General features: G+C 41.1%; 2 protein-coding genes across 8 annotated transcripts; both read right to left on the bottom strand.

The window, feature by feature from the left end:
- Nucleotides 1-770: 770 nt before the first annotated feature.
- Nucleotides 771-5680, bottom strand: LOC112279354 (uncharacterized). Its single transcript, XM_024513722.3, has 13 exons — nucleotides 4864-5680; nucleotides 4540-4639; nucleotides 4195-4301; nucleotides 3992-4060; nucleotides 3796-3850; nucleotides 3386-3433; nucleotides 3109-3266; nucleotides 2603-2841; nucleotides 2352-2442; nucleotides 2004-2132; nucleotides 1670-1823; nucleotides 1432-1526; nucleotides 771-1301 (listed from the first exon to the last, which is right to left on the bottom strand). Exons 1-13 carry the CDS (start codon nucleotides 5191-5193, stop codon nucleotides 1119-1121), a joined length of 1758 nt encoding a protein of 585 aa, XP_024369490.1. The 5' UTR covers nucleotides 5194-5680; the 3' UTR covers nucleotides 771-1118.
- A 4444-nt stretch (nucleotides 5681-10124) lies between these two features.
- Nucleotides 10125-22291, bottom strand: LOC112280190 (uncharacterized). 7 transcript variants are annotated; one of them, XM_024515381.3, is made up of 12 exons: nucleotides 21448-22291; nucleotides 20000-20133; nucleotides 19488-19706; nucleotides 19092-19207; nucleotides 18734-18790; nucleotides 18298-18366; nucleotides 17655-17861; nucleotides 15596-17249; nucleotides 12306-15344; nucleotides 11341-11977; nucleotides 10875-11069; nucleotides 10125-10722 (listed from the first exon to the last, which is right to left on the bottom strand). In XM_024515381.3, exons 1-12 carry the CDS (start codon nucleotides 21672-21674, stop codon nucleotides 10326-10328), a joined length of 6951 nt encoding a protein of 2316 aa, XP_024371149.1. In that variant the 5' UTR covers nucleotides 21675-22291; the 3' UTR covers nucleotides 10125-10325. The 7 variants fall into 7 exon arrangements, with proteins under 7 accessions (XP_024371149.1, XP_024371148.1, XP_073389148.1 ...); XM_024515380.3 differs by having other exon boundaries at nucleotides 19488-19709; nucleotides 21448-21815; XM_073533047.2 differs by having other exon boundaries at nucleotides 17694-17861; nucleotides 19488-19709; nucleotides 21448-21815.
- Nucleotides 22292-24369: the final 2078 nt, after the last annotated feature.

Below are 24369 nucleotides of genomic sequence, written 5' to 3'. Positions count from 1 at the left end.
GACAATAATAAGAGTTATTCTTTTGTAGTTGTAGTGTAAGTTGTGATTGGTGGCATTGCAACACTAAAAGTCAATAAAGATCTAAAAGATGATTTCTTCATATCATATTCAAGGATTTTGTTTGAGCTCAAAGATGGATTAATTTAACTTGCAAAATAAATTATCTTAAATAAAAATTAAAAATCAAAGGAATTGTAGCAAGTGGACGGATTTTTATAGTTTTCTATTAAAAAATATTGTAATTAGGTTCATTTGTAGGATTTTCCATCCAAAGCACAAGTTCATCATTAAATTCTTATATGCTATATAGAGACATGTGGAATATACATCTTGCAAGATAGGTTATAATTTATAAATTTATATGCAAACCAAAATTGCACACTAAGAAAATGAGAATATAATATGAATTTTTTTAAATATACATTAAAATAACCATAATGATGTTTTTGAATCAGTTGTAAAATTTTTATATGTATGTACATATTTTTCATAGATTTAAAGCTAGAAGTCATTCATATATACTATATGTTCTTACCAATATTTTTGTTGTTTATTAATTATTTTTATTATAAATTACTTCACTTGTTTTATAAGTCATATTGTTAGATAAATTTTTAAGTCACAAGAAAAACATTGATCATATATAGAACTTTTTAATATATATGTATATATATACATATATGAGTTGAATGCAATCTTGTCTATTTAAATGTATCAAAAGTAACTCATTACTTGCTAAATGATTTTTGATGGTATTTTAATCCCAATAGTAGTATCTAAAAAATAAGCCCAATAAGCAGTTGGAATTCATTAAAAGCATGATCATTAAAACAATAGAATTTGATGAAATTTAAACTACTGCTAACACTTCAGTTGTGTAGGGTTCCAGGTTTGAGAGCCAACTTCCATGTAGAAAAAATTTCTGCTAATCTAACCAATAAGAAGCTAACCAAAAAGTTGAGGTATGCTGTTATTGTTTGCCAAGCAATTCGGGATGATACAACTAACGCCGTGATTTCTTAACAGAATGACAACACCGTCTCTCATTCATGTATGCTAATTAGTTGAGTGGACATTAGTGTGAAAATAATCGACAAATCTTCCGAATTTGGGTGCAATCAAAGGAAGTAGTTGGCGAAAGGCAGCTGTTTTACAAGCGCTTTGGCAGTTTCATTAACCCGGCGAAGTTCTTGAACGTGGGGTTCGTCTGCATCCACTGGGATAATTGAAGCAAGCTCACCTTGTTCGAACTGGTCCACCACTCTGTTAGCTGCTTCAAGTCCAGTCACGAAGGCTTTTTCCTGCCAATTCAATTGGCTACATAGAATTAGCCCAAATTTGCTATGCATGCAAAGCATAGCTTTAGAAACTACGACATTTACTTAAAGGATTGAGTTTCCAAGTTGCCTTCGATTGATCATTGTTGCATACCTGAGACCATGACCCATGACGATTCACAATCCAGTCCCCTGCCATGTATACGTTGGGAAAGCTTGTAGTACCACGCATCAGATATTGATATGAACCTGGATCACAAATTCGAAACTTAAGTTGTAAAACCACCCAGAGGACAAGTGCTTGGACCGGAGAATCGTAGTGATCGTGGTGTTTACATTTTCCATTATCATGACAAGAGTTCTAGTTTTCTTACGGGTGGCGAACAACTTACCAGGGAAGAAATGTGTTACAGCTTTTGGGAAACGAACAACAGCTTGATCAACCACATTTGCATTTCCGAATTCAGGAATACAGACTGCAAGATAATCCATGACCTTCTTTACGATCTGATCATCACTCAGCGGTAGGAACTGGTTCGCATGATACTGTCACAAATTCAAAAACAGCCAGATCGCTTATCGCCTGTACAATGAGGAATCTATGGCTGAAGAGCTACCATCTAACAGTAAGTTCACACAATGAGTATTCTGTTATGTATATGAGTTGCGATTACACAAACTCAAGAAAGCTCTACAGTATCTAACAAATGATGCAAAATAACTTACGAAGTCAGCTTCGACTACAGTGCCAGGTTCATCTTTGTATTCGTCGTGAAGCTCATTGAGGTCGAAGAAGGTCCACCCTGTTGTAGTGTCGAACCCAAAGCATGCATTGCTGGGCATTTTAATAGGGATCTGTTTTGAAATCAACAACAATGAGCCACTCGGTCGTCTAGAGAGGCATAATAGGAAATTGGACTTCAAAATGTTTCGAGATTAGCTTGGAGACCCGTTGAATAAAAGAATCTCCTGGAATTTCCTACTGAGATATAGCTACTACAGGTACATGGTGTTGAAGTTCTGAAGGATTGCATTTTCATGAAGTTGAACAGCATGCAGATTAAGAGGAACCACCTTGCGATCAAGCCAAAGCCGGACTGCTAATATGTCCACAGCACCTAGGTTGGCCGTGTTAACAAACTCTTCCCTCGTCCGCAATACTTTACTGCAATGCGGTACATTGTAGATACACTTAGCGCTGGGTACACAATAATAATTTGCTAACACCATATTCAGCTACAATTTGATGTGTTAACGCAGGACATAAAGTACTCCCCATAGAAGTACCGTTGAATGAATTCTAGTTATGATTTGCCAATCAATACCTGTTTGGAACGATTTTCTGCATGGCTGAGATGCCTACGGAGAAGATGACAGCATCGGCTGGGAAGCGCTCCTCGCCGCACAGAACACCCGTTACAGAGCCTGTTGCTTCATCTAGCTCTAGGTCAGAAACGCGTTTGTTAGAGAGAAAACGACACCCGCTGTTTTGCATGGCCGCTACCCACGGCTTGAATATCATTTCTCCAACGGTGCCACGGCACCATACAACGTCGAAGTCTGGCTGCACAGGCAGTGCTATCTCTTGAGTAGAAAATAAAGCTATGCGCAGGAAAAGCCAGTTTACTATGTTTGCTCGAATTTTGAATGAAATTCAAGGTCAAAACACAAACATTGCAAAAAAGATCATTCAAAATTTTCAAGGCTGGAAACTAAGGGAAGAGAACGCTCATTATGTACCACGTCTAATTTAAAATCGATCCTTTTTACGTCCTTGAATATATGCCACTTTAGGGTTAAGAAAGTGAGTTATAAGGCTCATAGAAAGAACCTGGTGAGCTAGAATGAAGTAGTAAAGCATGCCCAAACAAGCAGCGGCGCTACAAAGCTCTCCCGGGGCAAACAGTCCCACCAAAAGCATGGGGTTGAATGCATCTTTGTACACTCGCTCTGAGCATCCAAATTCACGGAAAAGCTCCCGTGCACTTCCTGCCAAATCATACCATAGTGAGTTCAAGTCCATCTACTACTATATACCTCATGAACTCGGTTTGACTGAACATGGATACTCACGGCAAAACTAAAGTGTTCAGGAGTAAAAGATGTACTTGAGTCATAATCTTCCCAAGCGCGGTTACTGTTGTCGAAATCAACCACTGCCACATACAATTGCAGTTAGTCTTCACAGACTAGAGGAAAGTTCAAAGACAATCTTATCAACAGTTGTCAGAGTATGAAGTTGATACTTCAATTAGTATGCTCTGGACAACTATTTTTTTTCTCAGGAAATTAAGATTTTGAATATAAGTATCAATAACCCAGAGTTGTGAATAGTTTAGGAGGCGTTGCGTACAGCACTTTTTTTTGAAAGCAAGAAATAGATACGACTTTAGGTTACATGCATCCTCCTCGAAGTACTATTCCATTGAATGATCACAGCAATAACCGCTGAAAAATAAGAAGCAGTTTAATTTCTAGACACCAGGGAGTTATAAGAAAGAAGCAATCAAGGTGTCACCTGCATACATGAGAGGTAGGGCCGTCAAGCGGTCTAGTAATGACAACCTTTTGAACTGCAATTAAAAGCAAAGAATCAGGAGTTTAGTCTGGGCCATGCCCATATTGTAATTCAGAACATTGAATGATAGTGACTATAGTGAATCTATCTTAAGAACGCGACAGAGAAGGGACTATAGCTAATAAGAAGGATTTACCTGTGTGTAGACAAAGGTACCAAGCGGACTTGGTAATTGAGGCATGTCTTGAAATATTGGCGATTCTACCTGAATTTGAACCAGAAACACGGATAGACATCACTTCACAACTCATCTAACGATCACTCCAGAAACGTCCAGATTCAACCGAAAGTGTATACATGACTACCATTTCATGACCTACAGCTGGTGTAGACTTTCACCTCCAAGCCAGCAGGAGAAAATTGAGCAGACTTTGTCCACTGCGTGAAGGGTTTCAATCCCAGCTCATCAACTAAAGCGAATATATTCTTGTATGGGTACCAAAATCCTGCCAGAAATATATGTAGCATCTCAATGAACCAATTATTATTGACACCATACCCCCAAAATTCTAAGAAGTGAAGTCTTGCATCCATGCCAATCCATATTCCTCTGAATTAATTGGGTGTCCAGGGTATGGCAGACAGCTGGCATTGAATTTCTATTGCTTCTTGACATGCAATAGAGATCCAATACAAGGTTCAAAAATTAAGGAAGAGGTGGGGAAGAAGGCCAGCAAATTCTACCATGAATGCCGACCTCGACTGATCGACCCCCAGGGGTTTTCCATCCTGCAACAAGCCCTCCAGGCTGCGCCCCTGCCTCTAGTAGAGTTACATCGAAGCCCTGTATGTCAAGCATGCTCAGGTTAAACATGAACCTGTTCCTCCCCAGATTTGAAGAAGCCAGGAAACTGTTTTCAACAACGGACTTCTGATCTGATATCCTTCTACACAACGTGTGAAAAGCGTATCTGAATTGCTACCTCCCTACATATAAACCTGATGGGAGTGATCAGAATTGTTGGAGGGAAAGGGGATTGAAGGTTTTCAAATTTGGGAGCCGCTAACCTGTTTCGTGAGATGGTGAGCGGCGCCCAACCCCGCCCATCCAGCCCCGACCACCACTACCTTCTTTCTTTCCTCCCCACTGGTTTCTACTGCGGATTCTGACCCTGCTACTGCTTTGATAACCCAGCTACTCATTTTTCTACATTTTCTTCCCCTTGCCGGTGAGTTCAATTTTAAGTAGACCACGTTGGGGAGGAACATTGTGTTACCCGCCATAGCCAAATTATGAGCTCGCAGTGATAGTCCGTTACAGGACGGAGGTGGAGCACTGGAGCTTCGCATCACATTTACTTGGCTGCGTTGTGCTTGTAACATCGCTACCCCTGACATGGCTACGAATTGGTCGTGCTCCCAGTCGCGCGTTGCACAATCGTCCCAAACAGACACAAGTGAAAATCAAGAAAGCAGCATCCAAGCTCAAAAGCTCATGTTCAACTGGAATCGACCTCACACAGCACACTGTCGCTTCTAATCCTCGATAACAACCCCTCTCCTACGTCCGTCAAAGTCAGCTGCCTCATCACATTCCCCCCTGCTCGCAAAATCAAAGCTGCTACGTACCCAACTACACGAGAAGCAATGAAACGGAGGAAATCCACGGCTAACTTTGATGAACACCGGTACTGGGTGGTGATTTGCTGGTGGATTGTGTGAGAGCAGTTCCGCCAGGGAGCTCGTGGCAAATGGATGGAATAAGTTACGTGGCCCAAAAGCTCATATGTGAGCGTCACTGACTGTTCAACTCTTCTAAGCCTCCCACTCAATTCCAATTCCCTCGCGTCTTATGCGGTGTCAAAACCAGATTTGGAGCTCCATTTCCTTCGAGACCCCAAGTGAAAAAGGAAACTTGTGGATTGGAAGCTCAACTTGATGGGGATGCGAAGTTGTAGAAAACTCACTCTTCATCAAAGCAACCTCGGTTGCTAATGCAACGAGAATTGTGCATTCTTGGATGCGGATAAGTCAGTCAATGAAGTTCCTCACAAACAAACCTCTCAGTTGGTGTGATCCACATTCAAAGGCAACAGCAAGGCCACTCAGGCACCGAGCAAACCAAAATGCTCCTCCCAGTACCACTTTCTTGCCCTGTGGGATTTATCCCATCACCGTTGCAGTGTAGACTTGCTCCATGGCGCCTCTCTGTTCGTGTTGCAAGATAACCACACCTATGTTTGTTGGTTGTCGGCAAGATGATGGTTCTCTTTTGCAATTTGCAGGATTTTTGGTAGTGTGGCCAGCTTTGGTGATGTGATGGGAAGAATGGGTTGAACAGGAATTGTTGTTGGAATTTCCTCAGTTGAAATCTGGTAAATAGTTCGTTGAAAAGAAAATAAATAAATAGCTTGTTGATTGGAATTAGGAACATACTCTTCTTTCAATATGCAACATGTGTATTTTAAGAAATCTAAGTTTATTTGATATGGTAATGGAACAATTGGTTAAATATTCAATTCGTTGATAACTATGGTCTTTGCATACAAACCATAAATTTGCATACATTCTTGAGCTTGAATTTATGTTCCGAGTTCCCCGTTTCCCAGTACATCTTTTCCTAGTCCTTTGTTTTTCAATCCCTTGTCCCTATTTCCCAGTCCCCTATTCCCCATCCATGTTTCCTAATCCTTCATTTCTCAGTCCCTCATCTCCATTTCCTAGTCCCTTGTTCCGCATCCTTCTTTCCCAATTCCCTATTCCGCGTCCTTGTTTTCTAGTCCTTTGTTTCTCAATCCTTCGTCCCCGTTTCTTAGTTCTTTGTCCCCGTTTCCCAGTTCTTTGTTTTCCAATCTCTCATCCCTGTTCCTCAATCCTCTGTTCCCTAGTCCCTTATTCTACATTCCTTATTCCCAGTCCTAATACTACCCGTTACATAAATATAAAACTTCTAAAATGATTTATTGAAGATTGGTTGCACATTTTTTAAGTAGAAGAATTATAATCAAAGAAGACGTATATTGTTTGTTGATACAATCCTAAAAGACTAACAATAATTTTTTTAATAAATGTCAAATATATTGTATATTCCATTATAAAAACATAAAAAAGATTGACTAATGTTATATATGAAAATAATTTCATGAAAATATTACATACATACATGAGATTCAAAATTGTACATAGATTTTTCAATTTTGAAAACTCACTTACAACAAATGTGTAGTTGAATAATTGATGTGGAACCAAAATGAAATAAATATTAATCCATCGTAAGGAATAGAATTATATACACTAGCATTAATGCATCATACATGTATATATATAAACATATATACACACACATTTGAAACTTTTATAAATATTTAAATGGCTTAAGGGTACTTTTCTTGAAAATATATTTTTTAAATTAAAATCACAAAGCTATAATTCTAAACAACTGACTAATTATTAAAACAAATTACCTGTAATTGAAATATATATGTATCCAAAATTCAATGTAATACTCATTATTTATTTATTTTAAATGATATATTTCAGCACAATTATTTAATTTGAGAAAATAAAATACTAATTTATATTTTTATTTGATATTTCAAAAATATAATAGTTATTTTTTTTGGAAATGAAAATTTCAAATTTATCAAGATTAAGAAAGATTATCCTAGACATTTATTTGTTTACAAGGATGTACAATCATATTAATTTCATTCATGATGTAATTAAAAATAAAATTTATATATATATATATATATATATATATATTTTTTACATGGAATAAAACCTAAGATCATTTATAGATCTTTCTTTTTTCTTTTTTTCAAGACTAGTAGAACTTGCAAGATAGGAAAAAATACTCTTGAAGTAAGAGTTAAAATGATCAATAATAGATTTATTTTTGGCTTGTCAACATTTTTGCTTGCAAGTTTAAAAAATATATTAAATTATCTTATGAGACTTATGAATGGTGCTTTATTATCTTATTTAAATTTTGAATAAAATTGAATAAACATGTTTTTCAAAATAATACAAAAAAATATAAAAGTAATCAAAATTAAATATTTGTAAATTTCTTCTTCATCTTCTATCAAAACATTTCATAAGAATATCTTAAAAGTAGAATATTATTTGATTAACTTTTTTACATTCTAAATTTTATATTTGAATGTGAACTTGTGAGAAATTGGTTGTATATAATTAAATTTTGAATTATTTTTTTCAAATAATTGTATGTGTTGGATTAGAGAACAAGGAAGATTAGGGACTAGGGAATAAGGGATTGAAGAATAGGGGTAGGGGATTAGGAAGTGAGGGACAAGAGATAGAGAACAGGGGACAAAGGTGGAGGATGGACAAAATTAATGATGAGATGGCAAGGGAGGAGGGTATGGCTTGACCAATATTGGGGTGTGACTTTATCAACTCCCTATGTAAACATACATATAACTGCATTATTTTTAAAATCAATGCATTGATGAAGATGATGAAATGACTTTGACTACATGAGCACTTTTAATAAAATTCTTTGTTGGGTTCTAAACTATTTATTAAGTGTTTACATAAGAAATTATTCAAATGTGATCAAAATCTTTATGCCAAGATATAAGAGGTTTTTAGAATATATATATATATATATATATATATATATATATTATATTTTTCTAAATATGGTTATTTAAAAATTACACAAGAAACACAAAACATGTCTATTTAAGTTTAAAAGTCTTAATGATGTGAGTTTCAAATAGAATTGTATAACACATAGACAATGAAGTTAATTCTTATTAAATTTAGTTTAGAAATATAATTGATTTTTGCAACCCTACTTTGAAGTTTGACATAAAACAAATAAGAAAAATATTTCATTTTTGTTCTTTAATGCATCACCAAAGTTTTGGAAATTATTTGTTTAATATATTATATTCAAAAGAAAAAAACAAATAATGTTAGAAGATGTTAGATCTATATTCCTTTTAGAACAATAATTATATTGTTTTTTATTTTAATTTTAAAAATTAAATATTTTTAATAGTTGATTTTAATTAAAGCAACTATATAAAAACTAAAATTGAGCCACATAAGAAAAAATCTAAGGTAGACAAATTTAAAAATAAATACATGGGTTCTTGAAAAATAAGATGTTTGTAGAATAGTCTAGAGAGTTAAAATAATAATAGTATTAATAGATATTCTATTTAGAATCTTATATGAATTTTTCTATTACAATTAGATGCCATAATATTTATAAGAAATGAAAATATTTTTTTAAATAAAAAAATAAGCTCTTCATACATATTATTGAAAATAGTTAGAATTCTATGTAATTAAAATAAATGCTAATAATCATAATTTTTAAAGAAAATTACCTTTGAATTTTTTTTAAATATATATTAAAAATATATAATTTATACAATTTTTTTAAAAAATAAGAATAATTTATTTACAAAGAAAATATAAATGTATATATGTGTGTATATTTGACACATTAGGGATATATCCAATGCATTGATTAAAAAGCTAAGCCTATGGTATTCAAAGATCTAAGATCAAAAAAATTGACTGGTAGATGAAGCACCATCATAGTTGCCATGCTAAATGTTATGGTATATTAGTTATTATGTTATGGTGGACAATAATGTCCCCATGAGGAGGAATTAAATTCCACCTCATGGATTTGTGGTACCTAAGACCTAACATTTCCTTGGCCATCCAAGTTTTTTCCCAAGAACAAAGCAAAGCTCTGCCATTATCAACTTCTTTGTTTACAAAATCTAGACTAATTTTCCACATCATTCTACCATAGTTCAGGAGAGTAATCCAAATTTTCATTTTTTCTTTTTGTCTCAATTTTTCCTATTAAATGAGAAGTTGTATTGCTTCTAACTTGTCCATAGGCATATGCATCTTAACAAAGACTATATTTTTTAAAATTTGGAAGTGTCATTTTTTGCAAATTATTTTTGCTTCATGAGAAGGAAAATGAAGGACCAACTCTTCTAGCGATGGTGACAAGTTTGTACAATAACAAAGTGATCACTTTGATGCCTTCCTGGCTTAAAGGTGTTTCCAAATCTGTGAAGCACTGTTTTAGGTATATTTAAACTGCAAATTTCCATAGGAAAGAAATGTCTTTGTTAGCTTGTGCTAACACATCGTAGATACCTTCGAACTTTGCTTTTGGGTGGTAGCCAAAGTGCAACAGTAGGTTAAACGGCGCACACGCTGACTTAAAAAGTAGAATGACTGCGACAATGATTACTATCTGATGCAGCTGACTTGGAACTGAAATGAAGTACACAAAAGTTACTTCAATCCATTTAAAATATCCATAACTGGCAATATCCTCCCAAGAGAATCTTTAATATGCCTTTCCAAAGGCAAAATCTGTTTATACACAGGGAACTAAAACATCAGCTCCATGTTCTTGCAGACAGAATCAACCAGCTGATCCATTAGGTCGATATCGACCAACCCTCATGAAACTCACTATTGTAATGATCTAGCTGTCGCTGCGTCCTACTAAATGCTAATCAGGAATTTGCACGGAACGTAGACAGCCTTTCTCTCACCGGCTGCAGCTTCTGTAAGTTCTTTCTTTCCAGAAACTGCTCCACCGTAGTTGCCCTGTTTTCAGATGGTAGCACGAAGCTCTCCACGACGAGACCGGATTTCTTGTAAGCATCAACCATCTGCTCTTCGCCTTTCTCCTCCCGATAGGTGTTCAACACAGCACCAAAAATGGGCAAGGCGAGGCCCTCCTCTCTAACTTCTCCACGTTTTTCACCAGCCACTTGTAACAGATTGCCTACCTCATTCAAAGTAAATACTCCAGCAGAGACTAGCCTACCTAACAGGATTCCCAAGAATTCTGGAGCTTTTGGGACATCCACTACAGTATCTATGAATCTTGACAAAACTCGGTCAATGCTGCACCCAAACAATCTATGTTAATACGATATGCGTACGAGCCGTTGCAAAGTGGAAGAACAAGACCACGACACAAAAGATGAAGGTTCCCACAGAAAAATTTGAAAGCTAAGTGACAAATCATTTAGAGGTGAACCATGTAGAAAGCATACCCAATTTCGATATGATCACGCGATAGTAGAGGAGGATCTATTCTGTGAAGATGCAGAAGCAACTTCGCGAGCAGATCTCTTTCTCTATCTTTCTTCTCTAAAGACTCCGACACCCAGATATTCACCATTTCAGGATGGCGCTTGAAAGCTTTCAGCTCCTCGACACACGATGCCGCTTCCTTAAGGTCTGTCACGCTGCACCCCAGAAGAACAACCTCTAATTAAAAGATTTTGTAAAACTCCTGATACCTCTGTACAATGGAACGATCGAAACCGATCCTGAACTCTGATACAAAAGGAGGCTCTGACAAGAGCGATGCCCACAAAATATGCTCATAAACGAACATCGAAAGTGAAACGACCAATCCTAAAATTACCGCCAACGTTGGTTCTAACTTCCAAAGCACCATGTATCCCTGAACGGAACACCAGACCGAAGCCAAGGGTCCACCTTAGAATGGCTCACCTATAGTAATCACTGATGGTCACTTCCCACTGTTTCTTAAGTTCCTCATCACTCAAAGCGGAGGGCGCGGAAGATGGACGAGCTGACCCCAAGGGTCCGGTAGACTCCGTCCGATGCGGCTGGTAAGTGCTGGGAGCCGCACTCAATGAAATAGATCTTTCCATGACTCTTTGCTGCTCTGGTGTGCTTCGCAGGTCGCGTAGACCTGGGCTCAACCTGTCAGCTCCAGTTGGTCTGTCTAGAATGGGCCTTTCAGCCGATCTAGGCCTTTCTGCACTGGAAGGTCGCATTGGAAGTTCATCTCGATTACTATAATGCATTCTGTCTTGGGCGTGCCCAAAATTCGACCCTAAACTTAAACGACGCGTATCAGGACCTGACGTAGTTGCCGCATCCAATAACGCGCTTCGCCCAGAACTCAACGACTGCTGGCGGACACCCACCCTGCCGAGCCCACCTTGTGGGCCCAATGTGATGTTGCTCTCATCAGCACCTCTCTGGGACAGGGGCATTGGTACAGGTCGAGCATCCATTACCAGGGATCTATCCTCCATTCTTACATCCTGAACGAACCCACCCCCGCCGCGCATCCCCCCTTGTGGAGATGGAGCCCTTCGCATTCCTCCCATAGGTGGTCCTGTTCAGAAAACATCGAGTCATACAAATCTGCTCTCTATACGATAAAACTGGCCAAAAGAGGAACAATAAACGCTTACATGTTTTGAAATACTGGCAGCTGAACCACTTGAACTGAACTACTCCTAAAGATAAAGATTGTACAGAACCAAATACTAACAATCGAGCTTGGCACACCGAATATGATAACAATAAGTGACGGCTCTAAACACTGCAACTAAACCAGGTAAGCAACCTCGTGCACAAGGCAAAATTGTGGTAGCCGCAGGTAACATCATTCTAAAATCGAACAGTCCAAAGAAAGATATGAAGGGTCGTATGAAGCTTACCGGCACTCATTGGACCAGGAGAATACATTGGCGACGGAGGACCTCGCATGCCAAAATCTGGGCCGGGTCCCATCCTTCCCCGACTACCTCCTCCTCCCATGCTAGGACCTCGCCCTAAACGATCCCCACGCGAAGCATTCTGTCTTTCTTGGACAGCATCTCTATGCACTTCATCGATCTTCTTTGGCTTGTCAACCTTCCTCCTCTCCTGCCAGCCATTCCTCCGGAGTTCAATGACATCTTTTAACATGAATCTAATACGGGCCGAAAGCTTTGAGTTGTTCGAAAGGTTTTCCATTCGTCTGAAATAGGCATCAATGTGCTCCTTGGCTTTATGATGGTCAATGATTCGACCAATTGTGCTCATCAGTTTGCATAAAGCCTCCACATCTTCCTCGTCAGGTTTCTGGTATTCTCCTAGCAGCTTCTTAATACATTCGTGCATGATCCTCTCCGTCAACATGCTTTTCTTGTAGAGTTCTCCAATAAAACGAATATTTCCTAACATTCGCCTCCGGGCCTTCAGACGTTTATCCTCCCTCTCCTCAGCTGTCATCTTTACTTCGATGTGTTCTTCTTCGTCTTTCTCTGCTTCTTCTTGTTCCCTTTCTCCACGTTCGAATTCTTCTTGGCATTTGTTCAACAAGACACGCTTAAAAGTAATTTTTTCATCGTTTTCATTGAACTCTGGTAAGTCTACAGCAAGTTTGACGCAAAACTGAGCATACATCTCACAAAACGTGGGTTCCATGAGTGCTTTGTCAAAAATCTGCGAGATGACACCAGTGAGTGTGGTGGCAGAATCAATTTTGGCTTCCTGAACCTGTACAAACAACTTATCAAAATTTTGGGGTGTGAGCTTGTTCAGTATTCCCTTAATTAACCTTTGTTTCGCTTGCTCCTCATCTGACACCTTACCCACTTCGTATCTGTTCTCTGCCTTGTGGATTGCAGGCAGAGGAGTCCGAGGCGATGGGATTAGGCCAGGACCCTTTGCTCCTGACATTGGTTGCCGAAGCCACCTGTCTCCATCCACACCAATCGAGCTCCGGGCAGGCGGACCAGGTGTAATGTAATGTGCTAGAGGCACGTTGCCAGGTCCTCGTGGAATCAAACTTGGAAACCCAGCCTGGGAGGGCATCCCAGGCCATTGCTGCGGCAGTTGCGAAATCAAACCGGATTGCATACCCGGTCCAGACCGATAGCTACCTGACATATCCATGCCCATGCGTACATCCCCAGGTTGATTCCTTCCTGGGGATGGGACAAGTCCGGATTGTCTGATCCAGCGATCCTCGTCTTGTATCCCACTCCCTCTTCTCTCCAATCGTTGTCCACCACTAGGCTGCCGGTCAAGATTACGCGCAGTACTAGTCATTCCATCACTAAAAAGTTTGTCTTTGTCCAGCAAAACATCAGCAATATCATGCCTGATTTCAAAGTTGGAAGGGTAGTCTCTATTTTGGTCCTTGAAAGTCATTAGAAAATCACGTGTGTATTTCCGATCACCAGTGTCCACAACATGAGGGACCGATATAGTTGGCGTTGGAAGTTCAGCGGCATCCTCCCAGTCATCCACTTCATTCGGCAAAGACTTGTCTGGAGTTACAACTGAATCCTTAGAATCACTACCTGAAGAATCCGCACCAGAAACCTCAGCTCGCTTCACCTCCACTGACTTCTTCTCTTCAGGTGCCTTGTATGCGTTGTAAAGATCTGCCGTATTACCGGCTGCATCTGCGCGTGCAAGCAACTCTTTTCTGCTCTTTTTCTTCCTGCTCCCCAATTTAGGATTTCCAGTAATTGCAGGTTCCACTGCATCTGCTTCGCTTTCAACTGCGTTCACAGCCTCGATTGCTTCTGTGGCGGATAGTCCGGAGGTACTACTCAATAACGGAGTGGTCTGCACATCGGATCCAGATTCTTCAACTACCGATGGAGGAGTGTCTTCCGCTTTACTTGAATTGCTCGCCGCTGACTCCACATGTTCCAATGGCCTCAAATTCTCACTTCCATTCTCAAGTGAACCCCTGGTGCTCTCCAGCGCGCCTAATGAATCCCTACTATGCACCTCCTCAGCGGGGAAGGCCACCATGCCAACCGATAATGAATCCGACTGTGAAACCTCTTCCGCGGTTGCAACAGTCTGCGGAATATCTTCGGTTGTGTTCAAAACAGTCGCCGAGTCTTGTTGAGAAGAAACCAGACTGTCTTCAATTACACATGTACCCAGATCTGAAAGTAAAGGAATTTCAAGAACTACCTCAGGAATGTGTTCATCTCTAGTGACCTGTACACCTGCTACGTCATTCTCATCTACTGATTCTACATCGACTGCCGATACACCTGATTCCTTGAGTGCCACTACCTCACTCCCACTGGTGACCTCGCTTCCAGCAGCTGTTTCCGAATGTGGTGCTGTGGGTGTATCTATCACAATTAATTCCTCTTTCTCTACGTCTGACAAATGAGGAGCCCGTCGTTCTGCAGATTTACTGGTGAGCGCATCATCAGCCTCCAACGATGGGAGGCTAACCTGCTCAATGATCCCCGCATTCTCCTCATGCATGTCAGCCACAGCGGGCTCCGGATTTTTAACAACGCCCTCATTCTCAATTGGCACGGCATCACTGACCTCAGAAATTAATGGCTTGGATTTGACAGTATCAGACTCAACCTCAACGCTTTTAATCTCAGGTTCTACCAGTTCCTGATCAGAACATGAACTGGCTGCGGGAGGGTTCTCGGAAACTCCAACATCTTGAGGAACACCCTTCTCCCCAGCTCCCAACTCCTCTACCTGAGGCTCTGTAAGTTCTTCCTTCACAAGCAAAGAAGGAGTACAAGTGGAAGCAGTGGAAGCAGTGGACCCTTCTGAAATCAATACCGATGCATCCGTCTTCAATGAGATTCCGGATTCCACCGACATTGCTCCCTTGCTCTCTTCTCGAAGAAGCCGCACAGCATCGGCCTCAACGTCATCTTTCTCGACAACAATCCCTCTGTGTTCTTGAGACTCTGTGTTCTCTGAGGTTGCATCTGGAGGAAGACAGAACCACGCCAACGTGTCCTAGTGAGCACCCGAAAGCTACATGAACGCATCAAGAAAAGTTCATGACCAGCCCAATCATAGGTATTCGAATGAATACGTTCAGGATCATAGGTATAATAACAGATCATAAATACCGAACCCACGACCTGTTCAGTCTCTGAGTGATGTCATGCATCTCAGACCCGCAGTAGCACCTGAATTCAGCTTAGACGACCGCCTTGACTGTAGTCATACATACCTTTTACTGGAGTCTGAACACCAGCGTTGACATTGGACGACTTTGGTTCTTCCGGCTTACTTCCCAAATTCTTCAGTGGCGTGTAGACCGCATTACTACTGTGCGCTCCAGATTGAGTTCTTTGCAAACCCGATTTATGTCCGCCGGGAACACCTGAACCTGAACCTGGTGAAACAAGCTGATCCGAAGTCTTCTCGGCTTCAGAGACTGGCAAATTTGCTGCATGAGTCTGCTGCTGCTGCCGTTGTCTATCCTTCTTGCTCGTCTTTCTTGGATTAGGGTTTCCAGTTGTCTTCAAAGCTTCTGCTTTTACTTTCTCCCCTACCGTTCCTGCACCGCCTGTGCCAGTGGGAGTCTTAATTTTCGGACTGACACCACTTGCATTTGAAGAGCCTGAACCCGGTTTGGGAGGAATAACAGTAACAGCTGGTCGATTCACAACAGGGACTGAAGCCCCAGGAGAGGTGGAGCTGGTTACAACACCCACACTTGGTGGACCAACAATGGACTTGTTAGGTTCTGAAAGTGTAGAGACGTGTCCAACTATACCATTCAGTGAGCCTTCGCTACTTGCTTCACCAGTTACAACCGGAGTGGAACCCGATGCCTCCACATCGCCAAACTTGAATCCAACAATTGAGTTCGGTGAATGAAGCACAGAGCTCGGGGTCAGCGGCGCAGGAGGGGTCAGCGGCGCAGGAGGGGAAACCGAAGGAAGAGTCAAGCTAGGCGGTCTCCCGTTAGAGACAACGGGCGGATTCATCCCCAGAGTAGGGGGAATCGGTCTGAGATTGGCAATTACAGCAGGAATACCTGGAACAGCAACTGCTGAAGGAGGCCCCACCATTATAAGTGGGGCCACAGGAGGTGTACTTATGACCTCTCCTGAACTGGGGGCTGGGTTTGCTGACCCTAGCGTAGGTCCGGGCCCCAGTTTAGGGGCAACTTTTGGAGCACCAGATGGTACTGGAGCAGTTCCTGCATGCACACCTTGTCCAGGATGTGGAGGATTAAAACTGTATCTTACAGGCGGGGAACTAGAGAGAGGTGCGCCACCGAAAGTACCTGTCTTAGGAATGCTTGGCGGGTACATCTGAGGATGAGAGAAATAGTACACAGGATGTGTGGGGGTGTTGTATCCCACGGGGGCTCTCAATTGTGGAATAGGACCATTACTAGGAATCCTACCTGCAGTCCCAAGACTAGACGAAGGAACACTGTCTACAATGTCCTTCTTTAATAGATCAACTTTCAGTTCCTCGTGGGTATGTGGATTCACAATTGGAATTGCCCTGCTGCGCTGTTTGGCCATTAAATGGTTTGCAGGAGCCCCATAGGCTCCTACTGAAATACCCGACGGAATTTGGCCGGGTCCTAGCTGATGTGTCATTTGAGCCATTTGTGGAGGTTGAGTTAAAGGATTAACTACTGGGTGAGTACCTATAATTTGTGAATTGTGATGAGGGGCAGTCATCATAGATTGGGGGTACTTCAAGCTTTGCTGCACCATCCCCTGCTGCGGTGGCATTGGTTGCTGCTGTTGCTGCTGCTGATGCTGATGCTGCTGGAGCTGTTGCTGGTGCAATTGGTGCTGATGCTGATGTTGCTGTTGTTGTTGTTGCTGCTGCTGCTGATGATGATGCTGCATTTGAATCTGTGCATCATAGATTGGAAGGGTATGTTACAAACGCGAATGTGTCCAGGAGTAGGGACACCACAGGTAAACAAACAGTCAATTAAATAAAAAAAAGACCAACACTGGCGAAGTAACCTGCTGGTTCCCGAAACACTAACCATACGAAATTCTCATGCAGCTCATTTTGTGACAACACTGGAATCTAAATATCAATTATCAAAGCGTTGCTTTCCATGGAGAGGTTGAACAAGCGAACGCAAAATCTCGCTACTCTACGTAACAAGTCAGACTGTCCAATGTCCTTATGCACATGCCTTGTTCTCTTTCTCACCTTCAAACCGACCACACTGGTGATCCAGCTCGCGATTCAGAGAGGTTCACATTCACCTAGAGGCAACGTTGAAACGGAGTTCGCGGCAATACCTGGAGCATGTGCTGAGATGGCATGTGCAAGTTGTTAACCTGTAGATGCTGAGGATACTGTGGTGTTTGACCCAATTGCTGGGGCTGAAGTGCCTGCGCTGTTGAAGCAACCGATACAGGTCCCTGAGAACTTGTAGTCACTTGTACATGTGGCGCCATTACCGGTGCAGGTTGCTCTATCCCACCAGCCACATTTCTTGTGATCACCTATCACCATAACGCCAAGTTAGTGACAAAAGGCACGCGGAAACCCTACATAAATATTAATCCTATACCAAACTACAACTCCACCGTGGTAATGGTAGCAAGATTGCGCGTTGAATTGTCAAGGCAACCCCACACTGCAAATCTCTGCTACTGGAAGAGCAGCACAACCACAACTCCAGCTTTAAAAAATCGCTGCATGTAATGAGCAACACAGCTGACAAGCGAAGGTTCCACTTCTACTAAAAATGACAACAGAGAAATCAAGACCTCACAATCGTGCGATCATCTACTAGTGTCGGTGAAAACATCACCAAGCAATAAGTATATCTAAATAACCCAGGCAGACTATTGTAGGCTAGACATCGTCCATAGCACCCACACCATTAGTACAGGCTACTGACAAGAAGCCCTATCCTCGTTGAGGCACCCAATCTACCTGCGCATTGAGCTGCTGCCCAGATGCCGAGACGCGTGTGCTTGGCAACGGCTTGAGCTCAAAACGTGCCTGAGGAACTCACAAAAAATCAATACGCACACAAATAACTTCAAGATGCAAACGCGGACCAGGTAAGATAAACACCGTGCCATGGATTAAGGAAGGAAACCAGATAGGTCACGTAGACACCCGAATAATTCAAGTCGTTATTAAATTAATGAGCCTATTCTGAAACTGGGTTAGCCGGAACTGTTCCAAGCAGAATTACCACGACCTCAATATTTCCATTCAAGAAATTGATAAAAAGTTGCATAGGAATCAAAATCATAGGATCCGTAAGTGGCAGTTTGTCGTGAACAAGATGAGTAAATAAATTGTCACCATCGCAACACCCAAACTACAACCTCGGACGAAGGAAAAGCAGCGGTAAACCAACCTGATCACGCCTTTGCTCGTCAAGATTAGGTGGAGCAGAGTTTGTACGCAATGGATACTTTGCACATGCACAGAGCAGACAAGCGCATGTTCAGCACCCACGCCCACTAGCAATATCTAAGAGTACATCGAAAAAATGCACCCATGTGCACCCAACCCCTAAAATTTTACTTTCAAAAGCACACATACTCATATTTTTTTAAACTGGACCCTCATTCGGATCAGCAGTCAACACGATACATCCAGACCATTGCCACTGTTGAACTACATCGTCGCCAGTTCAGACGACAAAATCTCATTATGAAAATTTACACTTGCGGAACTCGAGTGAACTATGGATTAGGGCTCGATATGCTTACTGGCGTGGCAGATGACTTTCCACTTGTTGTAGCACCACCAAAACCACTGGGCTCGAAACTTCCAAATTGGAAAGGAAACGGATTTTGTGAAGATTGCGAAACTGGAGGTGGTGCAGCTACACAGAAGACGCAGAAAAAGCAGACATAAACCCGTGAGACAAGTGCCGGCCAGAATGGCAGTTGTTCCTTCGTAAAGAAACAACACCAACGTCAGCGTCGATAGATAAGCAGTTCTACTACGTTGCACACCTCCATCACACCATCGCGCTCGAAAAAACAGTGGAATCCCCAAACACGTTGAGTAAGTATCATCATTCCCCAGCGAGCAAAGCAAAACGGAGCATCGTTGCACGTTGTTAAATCTAAAGCATACAAAAGTAATGAGTGGTGCTTTACCAGATGCCGCGTCCGCTCCAGAGCCAGTGGTTTGGCTGGCCGGAGGAGCAGGTGGCTTACTAGTCGGAAGTTGCTTGGCGACAGCTGGGGCTCCGGTGCCAGCACTTCCTGAGGTTCTGGCAGGGGTCGAGCTTTTCGAATCGGCATTTAGTTGTGGAGCTCCCATTTGTGCGTGTTGGTTTGTCTCTGCGGATCCTAAACCTTGGAGCAATCCTGTTGCTACTATCCAAACGAATGTCAGTTGGTAGGATATCACAGAAACTTCTCAATCCGAACCTATAGCTCACTGCATAGATTACAATCGGAACTTTAACCCTGAAGTAGACCCACACGTGATTAGTTCAGTACCGTGCTTATCTAACCATGTAGTCCACTAGCATTCATGCAATGAGACCCACATGCACACGCCCGTAATAGTTTCCAATAGAAACGTGTAGCTATTCAAACCAGAGAAACTGGCAAGATGCACGCGGCACAGGCAATGGTTAGCAAGACACTACATGGTTATTCACCTTGCTGCTGCTGATTGTTGTGGTGCAGAGGTAAAGCCGCCTGCTGCTGCGCTTTGTTGTTGGTACCTTGCTCTGGAGACCCTCCACCTGGGGCGCCTCTGCCAGAAGCAGAAAATCCATTCGCACGCTTTCCACTGCCAGATGTAGAGACTTAACAGGTAAATACCGATTTCTGAACGAGTCCACCGTGAGGGTGAGGAGACCACTCGTCACAGTAGAGTTGACGAGCGATCATCAATCAAAGACGCGGACATTTTCACACGCTTCGTCTCTCGAGATCACACCCCTAAAAATGTAAAACCCATTATCCACACCGTAAGTGGTAACAGGAAATAAAATTGCTGTGCATTTTACCTATGGAATAAAAAGTCGTGTGTAAGGTAAAGTAGTTAGGAAAAGGAAAGATGGGGGAGGGGGCGCTGCTGCGTTACTATATCCTTGAATACGCAGCAAGTGAACAGGAACAACGAAAGGAATCTGTTCCCCAGCTCGCTAAACATTGACCTAAACAACCTACAGACGCAGGGAAACTATTGGCATCAACAACAGAGTGCAACCATCCAGGGAGGTCCTTGCAACCTCCTAACGATTCATCGTGCTCTCGCCTTCACGTCCGCATCCTGCTTATTTCCAGCTTTACGACTACCAACTAAACCGTCCGCCACAAAAATGCTCCAGACACAACGAACCAAGGCAGAGGCGTCCAAGCGCGACTCCAACCTTAAGCTCCCCCGTACCCAGGCGCAAGAATGCGCAACAATGGCTCAATTCCATTGGGTATTCAAAAACCTCCAGTTCTAACGCTTCAACAGCTACACTGGAATTGCACACAGTCCATAGGTCCCAGAAGGTGCATTCCTTAAAACCTCGACGGAACGATCGACCCCTTACAAGTCTAACCGCCTCCCATCATGTAGGTCACCCGCAGAGCTATCGTACGTCAGTAATAGAATCCGTACCAACATAAAAAGGGATTAAAGCGAGGCTTCCAAGGAACATAATTGGCATTCGTGTTCCCAGAAATGTGTACCCGATAACTCAGTGCATAATTTTACAGGTGCATCCATCATGTGCCAAACACCCCCTCCATCTTGCGTGAATTCATCAAAAACAACGTTCCACCCAAATGAACACTCACTCATAGAAGCGTTGAAATTCTACGACTCACAACGACCGGCAAAAAGACGGGGCGAGCGACAGGACCTCCTAACTTTTAACAGCAAACGTTCCCCAACAAACCAGGTCCTAGCAACTTTGCGGTCGTGGGCTCTGAAGGATAAGACCTAAAAATCCAATCACAAAACAATCTGACCAACAACTTAAAAGCCTTGCAAGAGAGGCGGCCAGTTATCAATAATTTCCTCCGGTCGCAAAGCACTGTAACCACTAGGCAGGAACTGGAAGGGGCAAGCAGTAAACCTAAGCAACCTATTGCATCCGAAGCTTACCCACGGATGGTGGAAGCGGCCACAGCAGTCGGACGAACTGCAGAGGCAGCAGAGGAAGATGGCTGCGGCGGCCCGCCACCACTAGGAGCGCTGTTGAAGGGACCGGGCCCTCCGCCCTTCACAGGAATCGATTGACCGCCCCCCGCTCTTGGGTGCCCAGCACTGCCCCTTCCAGCTTTTCGCAGCTGTGCCTCGCTCCGGTCTCCCTTGTTTTGATAATGGGACATATATGGGTGCTTTCGTCCCCTCCCGTCTGGTTCTTCAAGGCGATCTACCGATCCTCCTACAAGGACCTACCTGTCCTCCACCACAACAAAACAACAACCACCTCCAGTCTCTCCCGTATCACGCCAATCCGCACTCGCGCATTTCACCCGAACCAAGCCCTACACCTCCGATCCCCGCCACGCTCACCAAACCCTTATCTTCGTCTCAAAAACCTAACTGGGTCCAGAATTGCCAAAATTGAAACTCTCGCTCGGCTCGCCTCTCGTCCGCACCCCTAATGCATCCAATACGCTAAGACGCAAATATCGCCACGTGAAGGTTCCCCTCACGACACCTCGCCAACCAAACCCTAAAGATCACGTCTTCGCAACGTTCCAGGGAAGAGGACGAGCAGAAGGAAAGGGGTGCAGAAGGGAGGGAAATAAAAAGGAGGAAGTAAAAGAAAGGAGGGAGAATAGAAGAAAATGGAAGAACGAGGGGAGGGGGAGGAAGAAGAAGAAGAAGAGGGACGCCGAGGATTCACAAGGCATGCGTCGTTAGTCGGCGATGGCGGAGAAGAATGGGGATGGTGGTGGTGTAATGTTGATGAATGGTGATGATGTGAAGAAGCAACAACTCCATGTCACACTACTCACTCACTAGGTCTGCTGTTCGTCGTTGCTGTTGTAGCCTCCTCCTCTTTGGAACATACAAACATGCAAACCAACGAACAAACCCGGTTGGCTCTCCCCTTCATTCCTTCGTTCAACACTGGCACAGCTGTGTTGATGAATTAACCCTCTCTCTCCCCCCCCCTTCATTCCTCCCGTCGTTCCTTTTTCCTTCCGTCGTTCCTTTTTCCTTCCGTCGTTCCTTTTTCCTTCCTTCGTTCCTTTTTCCTTCCTTCGTTCCTTTTTCCTTCCGTCGTTCCTTTTTCCTTCCTTCGTTCCTTTTTCCTTCCTTCGTTCCTTTTTCCTTCCTTCGTTCCTTTTTCCTTCCTTCGTTCCTTTTTCCTTCCTTCGTTCCTTTTTCCTTCCATTGTTCCTTTTTCCATCCTTCGTTCGTTCCTTATTTTCGCTTATTCTGGGGTTCAGACAGTTGGAGGTTGCTGACTCAGCAAGCCCCTTCCTTTCCTCCATTCCCCATCATTCTCGTTCTCACTGCTCTCCTCTTCTCTTTCCCTTCATTTCGAGGTGGCCCTAGTCCTGTAGATTTTACCGTCGTTCCTACTGCATACTCATGGTGATTAGAAAGAATTCTGTAGCAAGTGTTTGTGGAATTAACTATTACTAACAAGCAATTTATTTAATAATTCCATTGAACCATCAGATCCGCATAGAGTATACAATCCACCCAATTTTTGTGATTGTAAAACTTGGGTATTAATTTATATATTCATGAATACAACGATAAAATAAAATAAAGGGAATTGTTTAATTGACTTAGGCATTTACTAAATGAACCCATCCATTCTAGTCATCATCAAAAAATTCTTCACTTTTGGATCCATATTTGTTGAAAACCAATCAAATAAAAATGGTTGGTTTGATGATCTGCTACTGATAATGAGTGGTTTGATTTAGTAAATGTGTGGATAAATTTAATCATTTTCTAAATAAATGAGACTTAATTAGTAATAGTTAATAAATATTAATAATATTTCTTACATTCAAACTTCTATGCAATTCATAATCTTAGATTCATTGAATGGACTCAAAATAATCATAAAGAAGCACACACAATATTTTGGTTAATATTGTGACTTGAAGCAATATCTATGATACATTTAATTCATCAACAACTTTGTAAAGCTGAACTTGTTTTTTGATCATTTAATTATTTTTTAAGTTACTTTTTGGAATACTATATGAATTCTAAATTGGCATAATATCTTTTAATATCAAAATTTAATATTCAAGATTATTGATTTGATTACTTGATATATTTTTATTATTAAATTAAATTATCATGTTTCTACTTTATGGATTTCTTTGAAGATACTTGAATTATTTATTTGAATTATTTTAATGGTTTATTAAATAAATAGCCTCAAGTCATAAATTATTTAAGTGACTTAAATCATTCAGTTTAATTATTCATCTAATGCATTTGAATTATTTATAAGTCACTTAAGTAATTCGTTATTTTTTTTATACAAAGACTTATTCTTCTCCATAAAATGTTATAAATAACTTTTTATACTAAAAATTTATTAATATTTAACAAAAATTATATACAAACTTTAAGTTTTTATTAAAATAATTTGATTAGTTTTTAAATATCTTGCATCCATAGATTTCAACGTGTTTTTTAGTGCATTTACTTTATGGTTGCAAATCTATAAGCTGTTTTAAAGAATCATTTTTTTAATTATTAAATTAAAATTTTAAAAAAATATATTTAGGATTGTAAGATTTTATAATTTTAAGATTTTATTTATAAATTTATTAAACTATTTATTTGATTAATTCTTGTAAATTTTAATTATTTTATTAATTAATTAATTATGAAGTAAATTTTTAATAATAACTATGAAATTAAAGCATATAAATAAAATTAAAATCAATTTTGGATTATTTTTATTTAATTTTTTCAAAGTTTATTGTACAATTGTACATTATATTTTTTAATTAACACATGTTATTTTACACTTTTTAAAAATTTTAAATAAACTTGTTTTCTATTTGTGAGCTCTCTAAATTATCTATAGCTTAT

The sequence above is a fragment of the Physcomitrium patens genome, chromosome 3 (assembly GCF_059467195.1).
Source record: "Physcomitrium patens ecotype Gransden chromosome 3, ASM5946719v1, whole genome shotgun sequence".
In the NCBI taxonomy this organism is placed as follows: Eukaryota; Viridiplantae; Streptophyta; class Bryopsida; order Funariales; family Funariaceae; genus Physcomitrium; species Physcomitrium patens.
This window is presented reverse-complemented; position numbering and strand designations above follow the sequence as displayed.

Bases quoted from the DNA above. Each gene is read 5' to 3' on its own strand.
- LOC112280190 (XM_024515380.3), bottom strand. From the start codon at position 21,674: ATGTCCCATTATCAAAACAAGGGAGACCGGAGCGAGGCACAGCTGCGA. The intron at 17,250-17,654 runs GTATTGCCGCGA...TATGATGCACAG, and splicing joins CATCTCAGCACATGCTCCAG to ATTCAAATGCAGCATCATCA. The intron at 11,978-12,305 runs GTAAGCTTCATA...TTTTCTGAACAG, and splicing joins TCCTGGTCCAATGAGTGCCG to GACCACCTATGGGAGGAATG.
- LOC112279354 (XM_024513722.3), bottom strand. From the start codon at position 5,193: ATGTCAGGGGTAGCGATGTTACAAGCACAACGCAGCCAAGTAAATGTG. The intron at 1,527-1,669 runs GTAAGTTGTTCG...TTTGTGATCCAG, and splicing joins TGTAACACATTTCTTCCCTG to GTTCATATCAATATCTGATG. The intron at 1,302-1,431 runs GTATGCAACAAT...TTGAATTGGCAG, and splicing joins GTCATGGGTCATGGTCTCAG to GAAAAAGCCTTCGTGACTGG.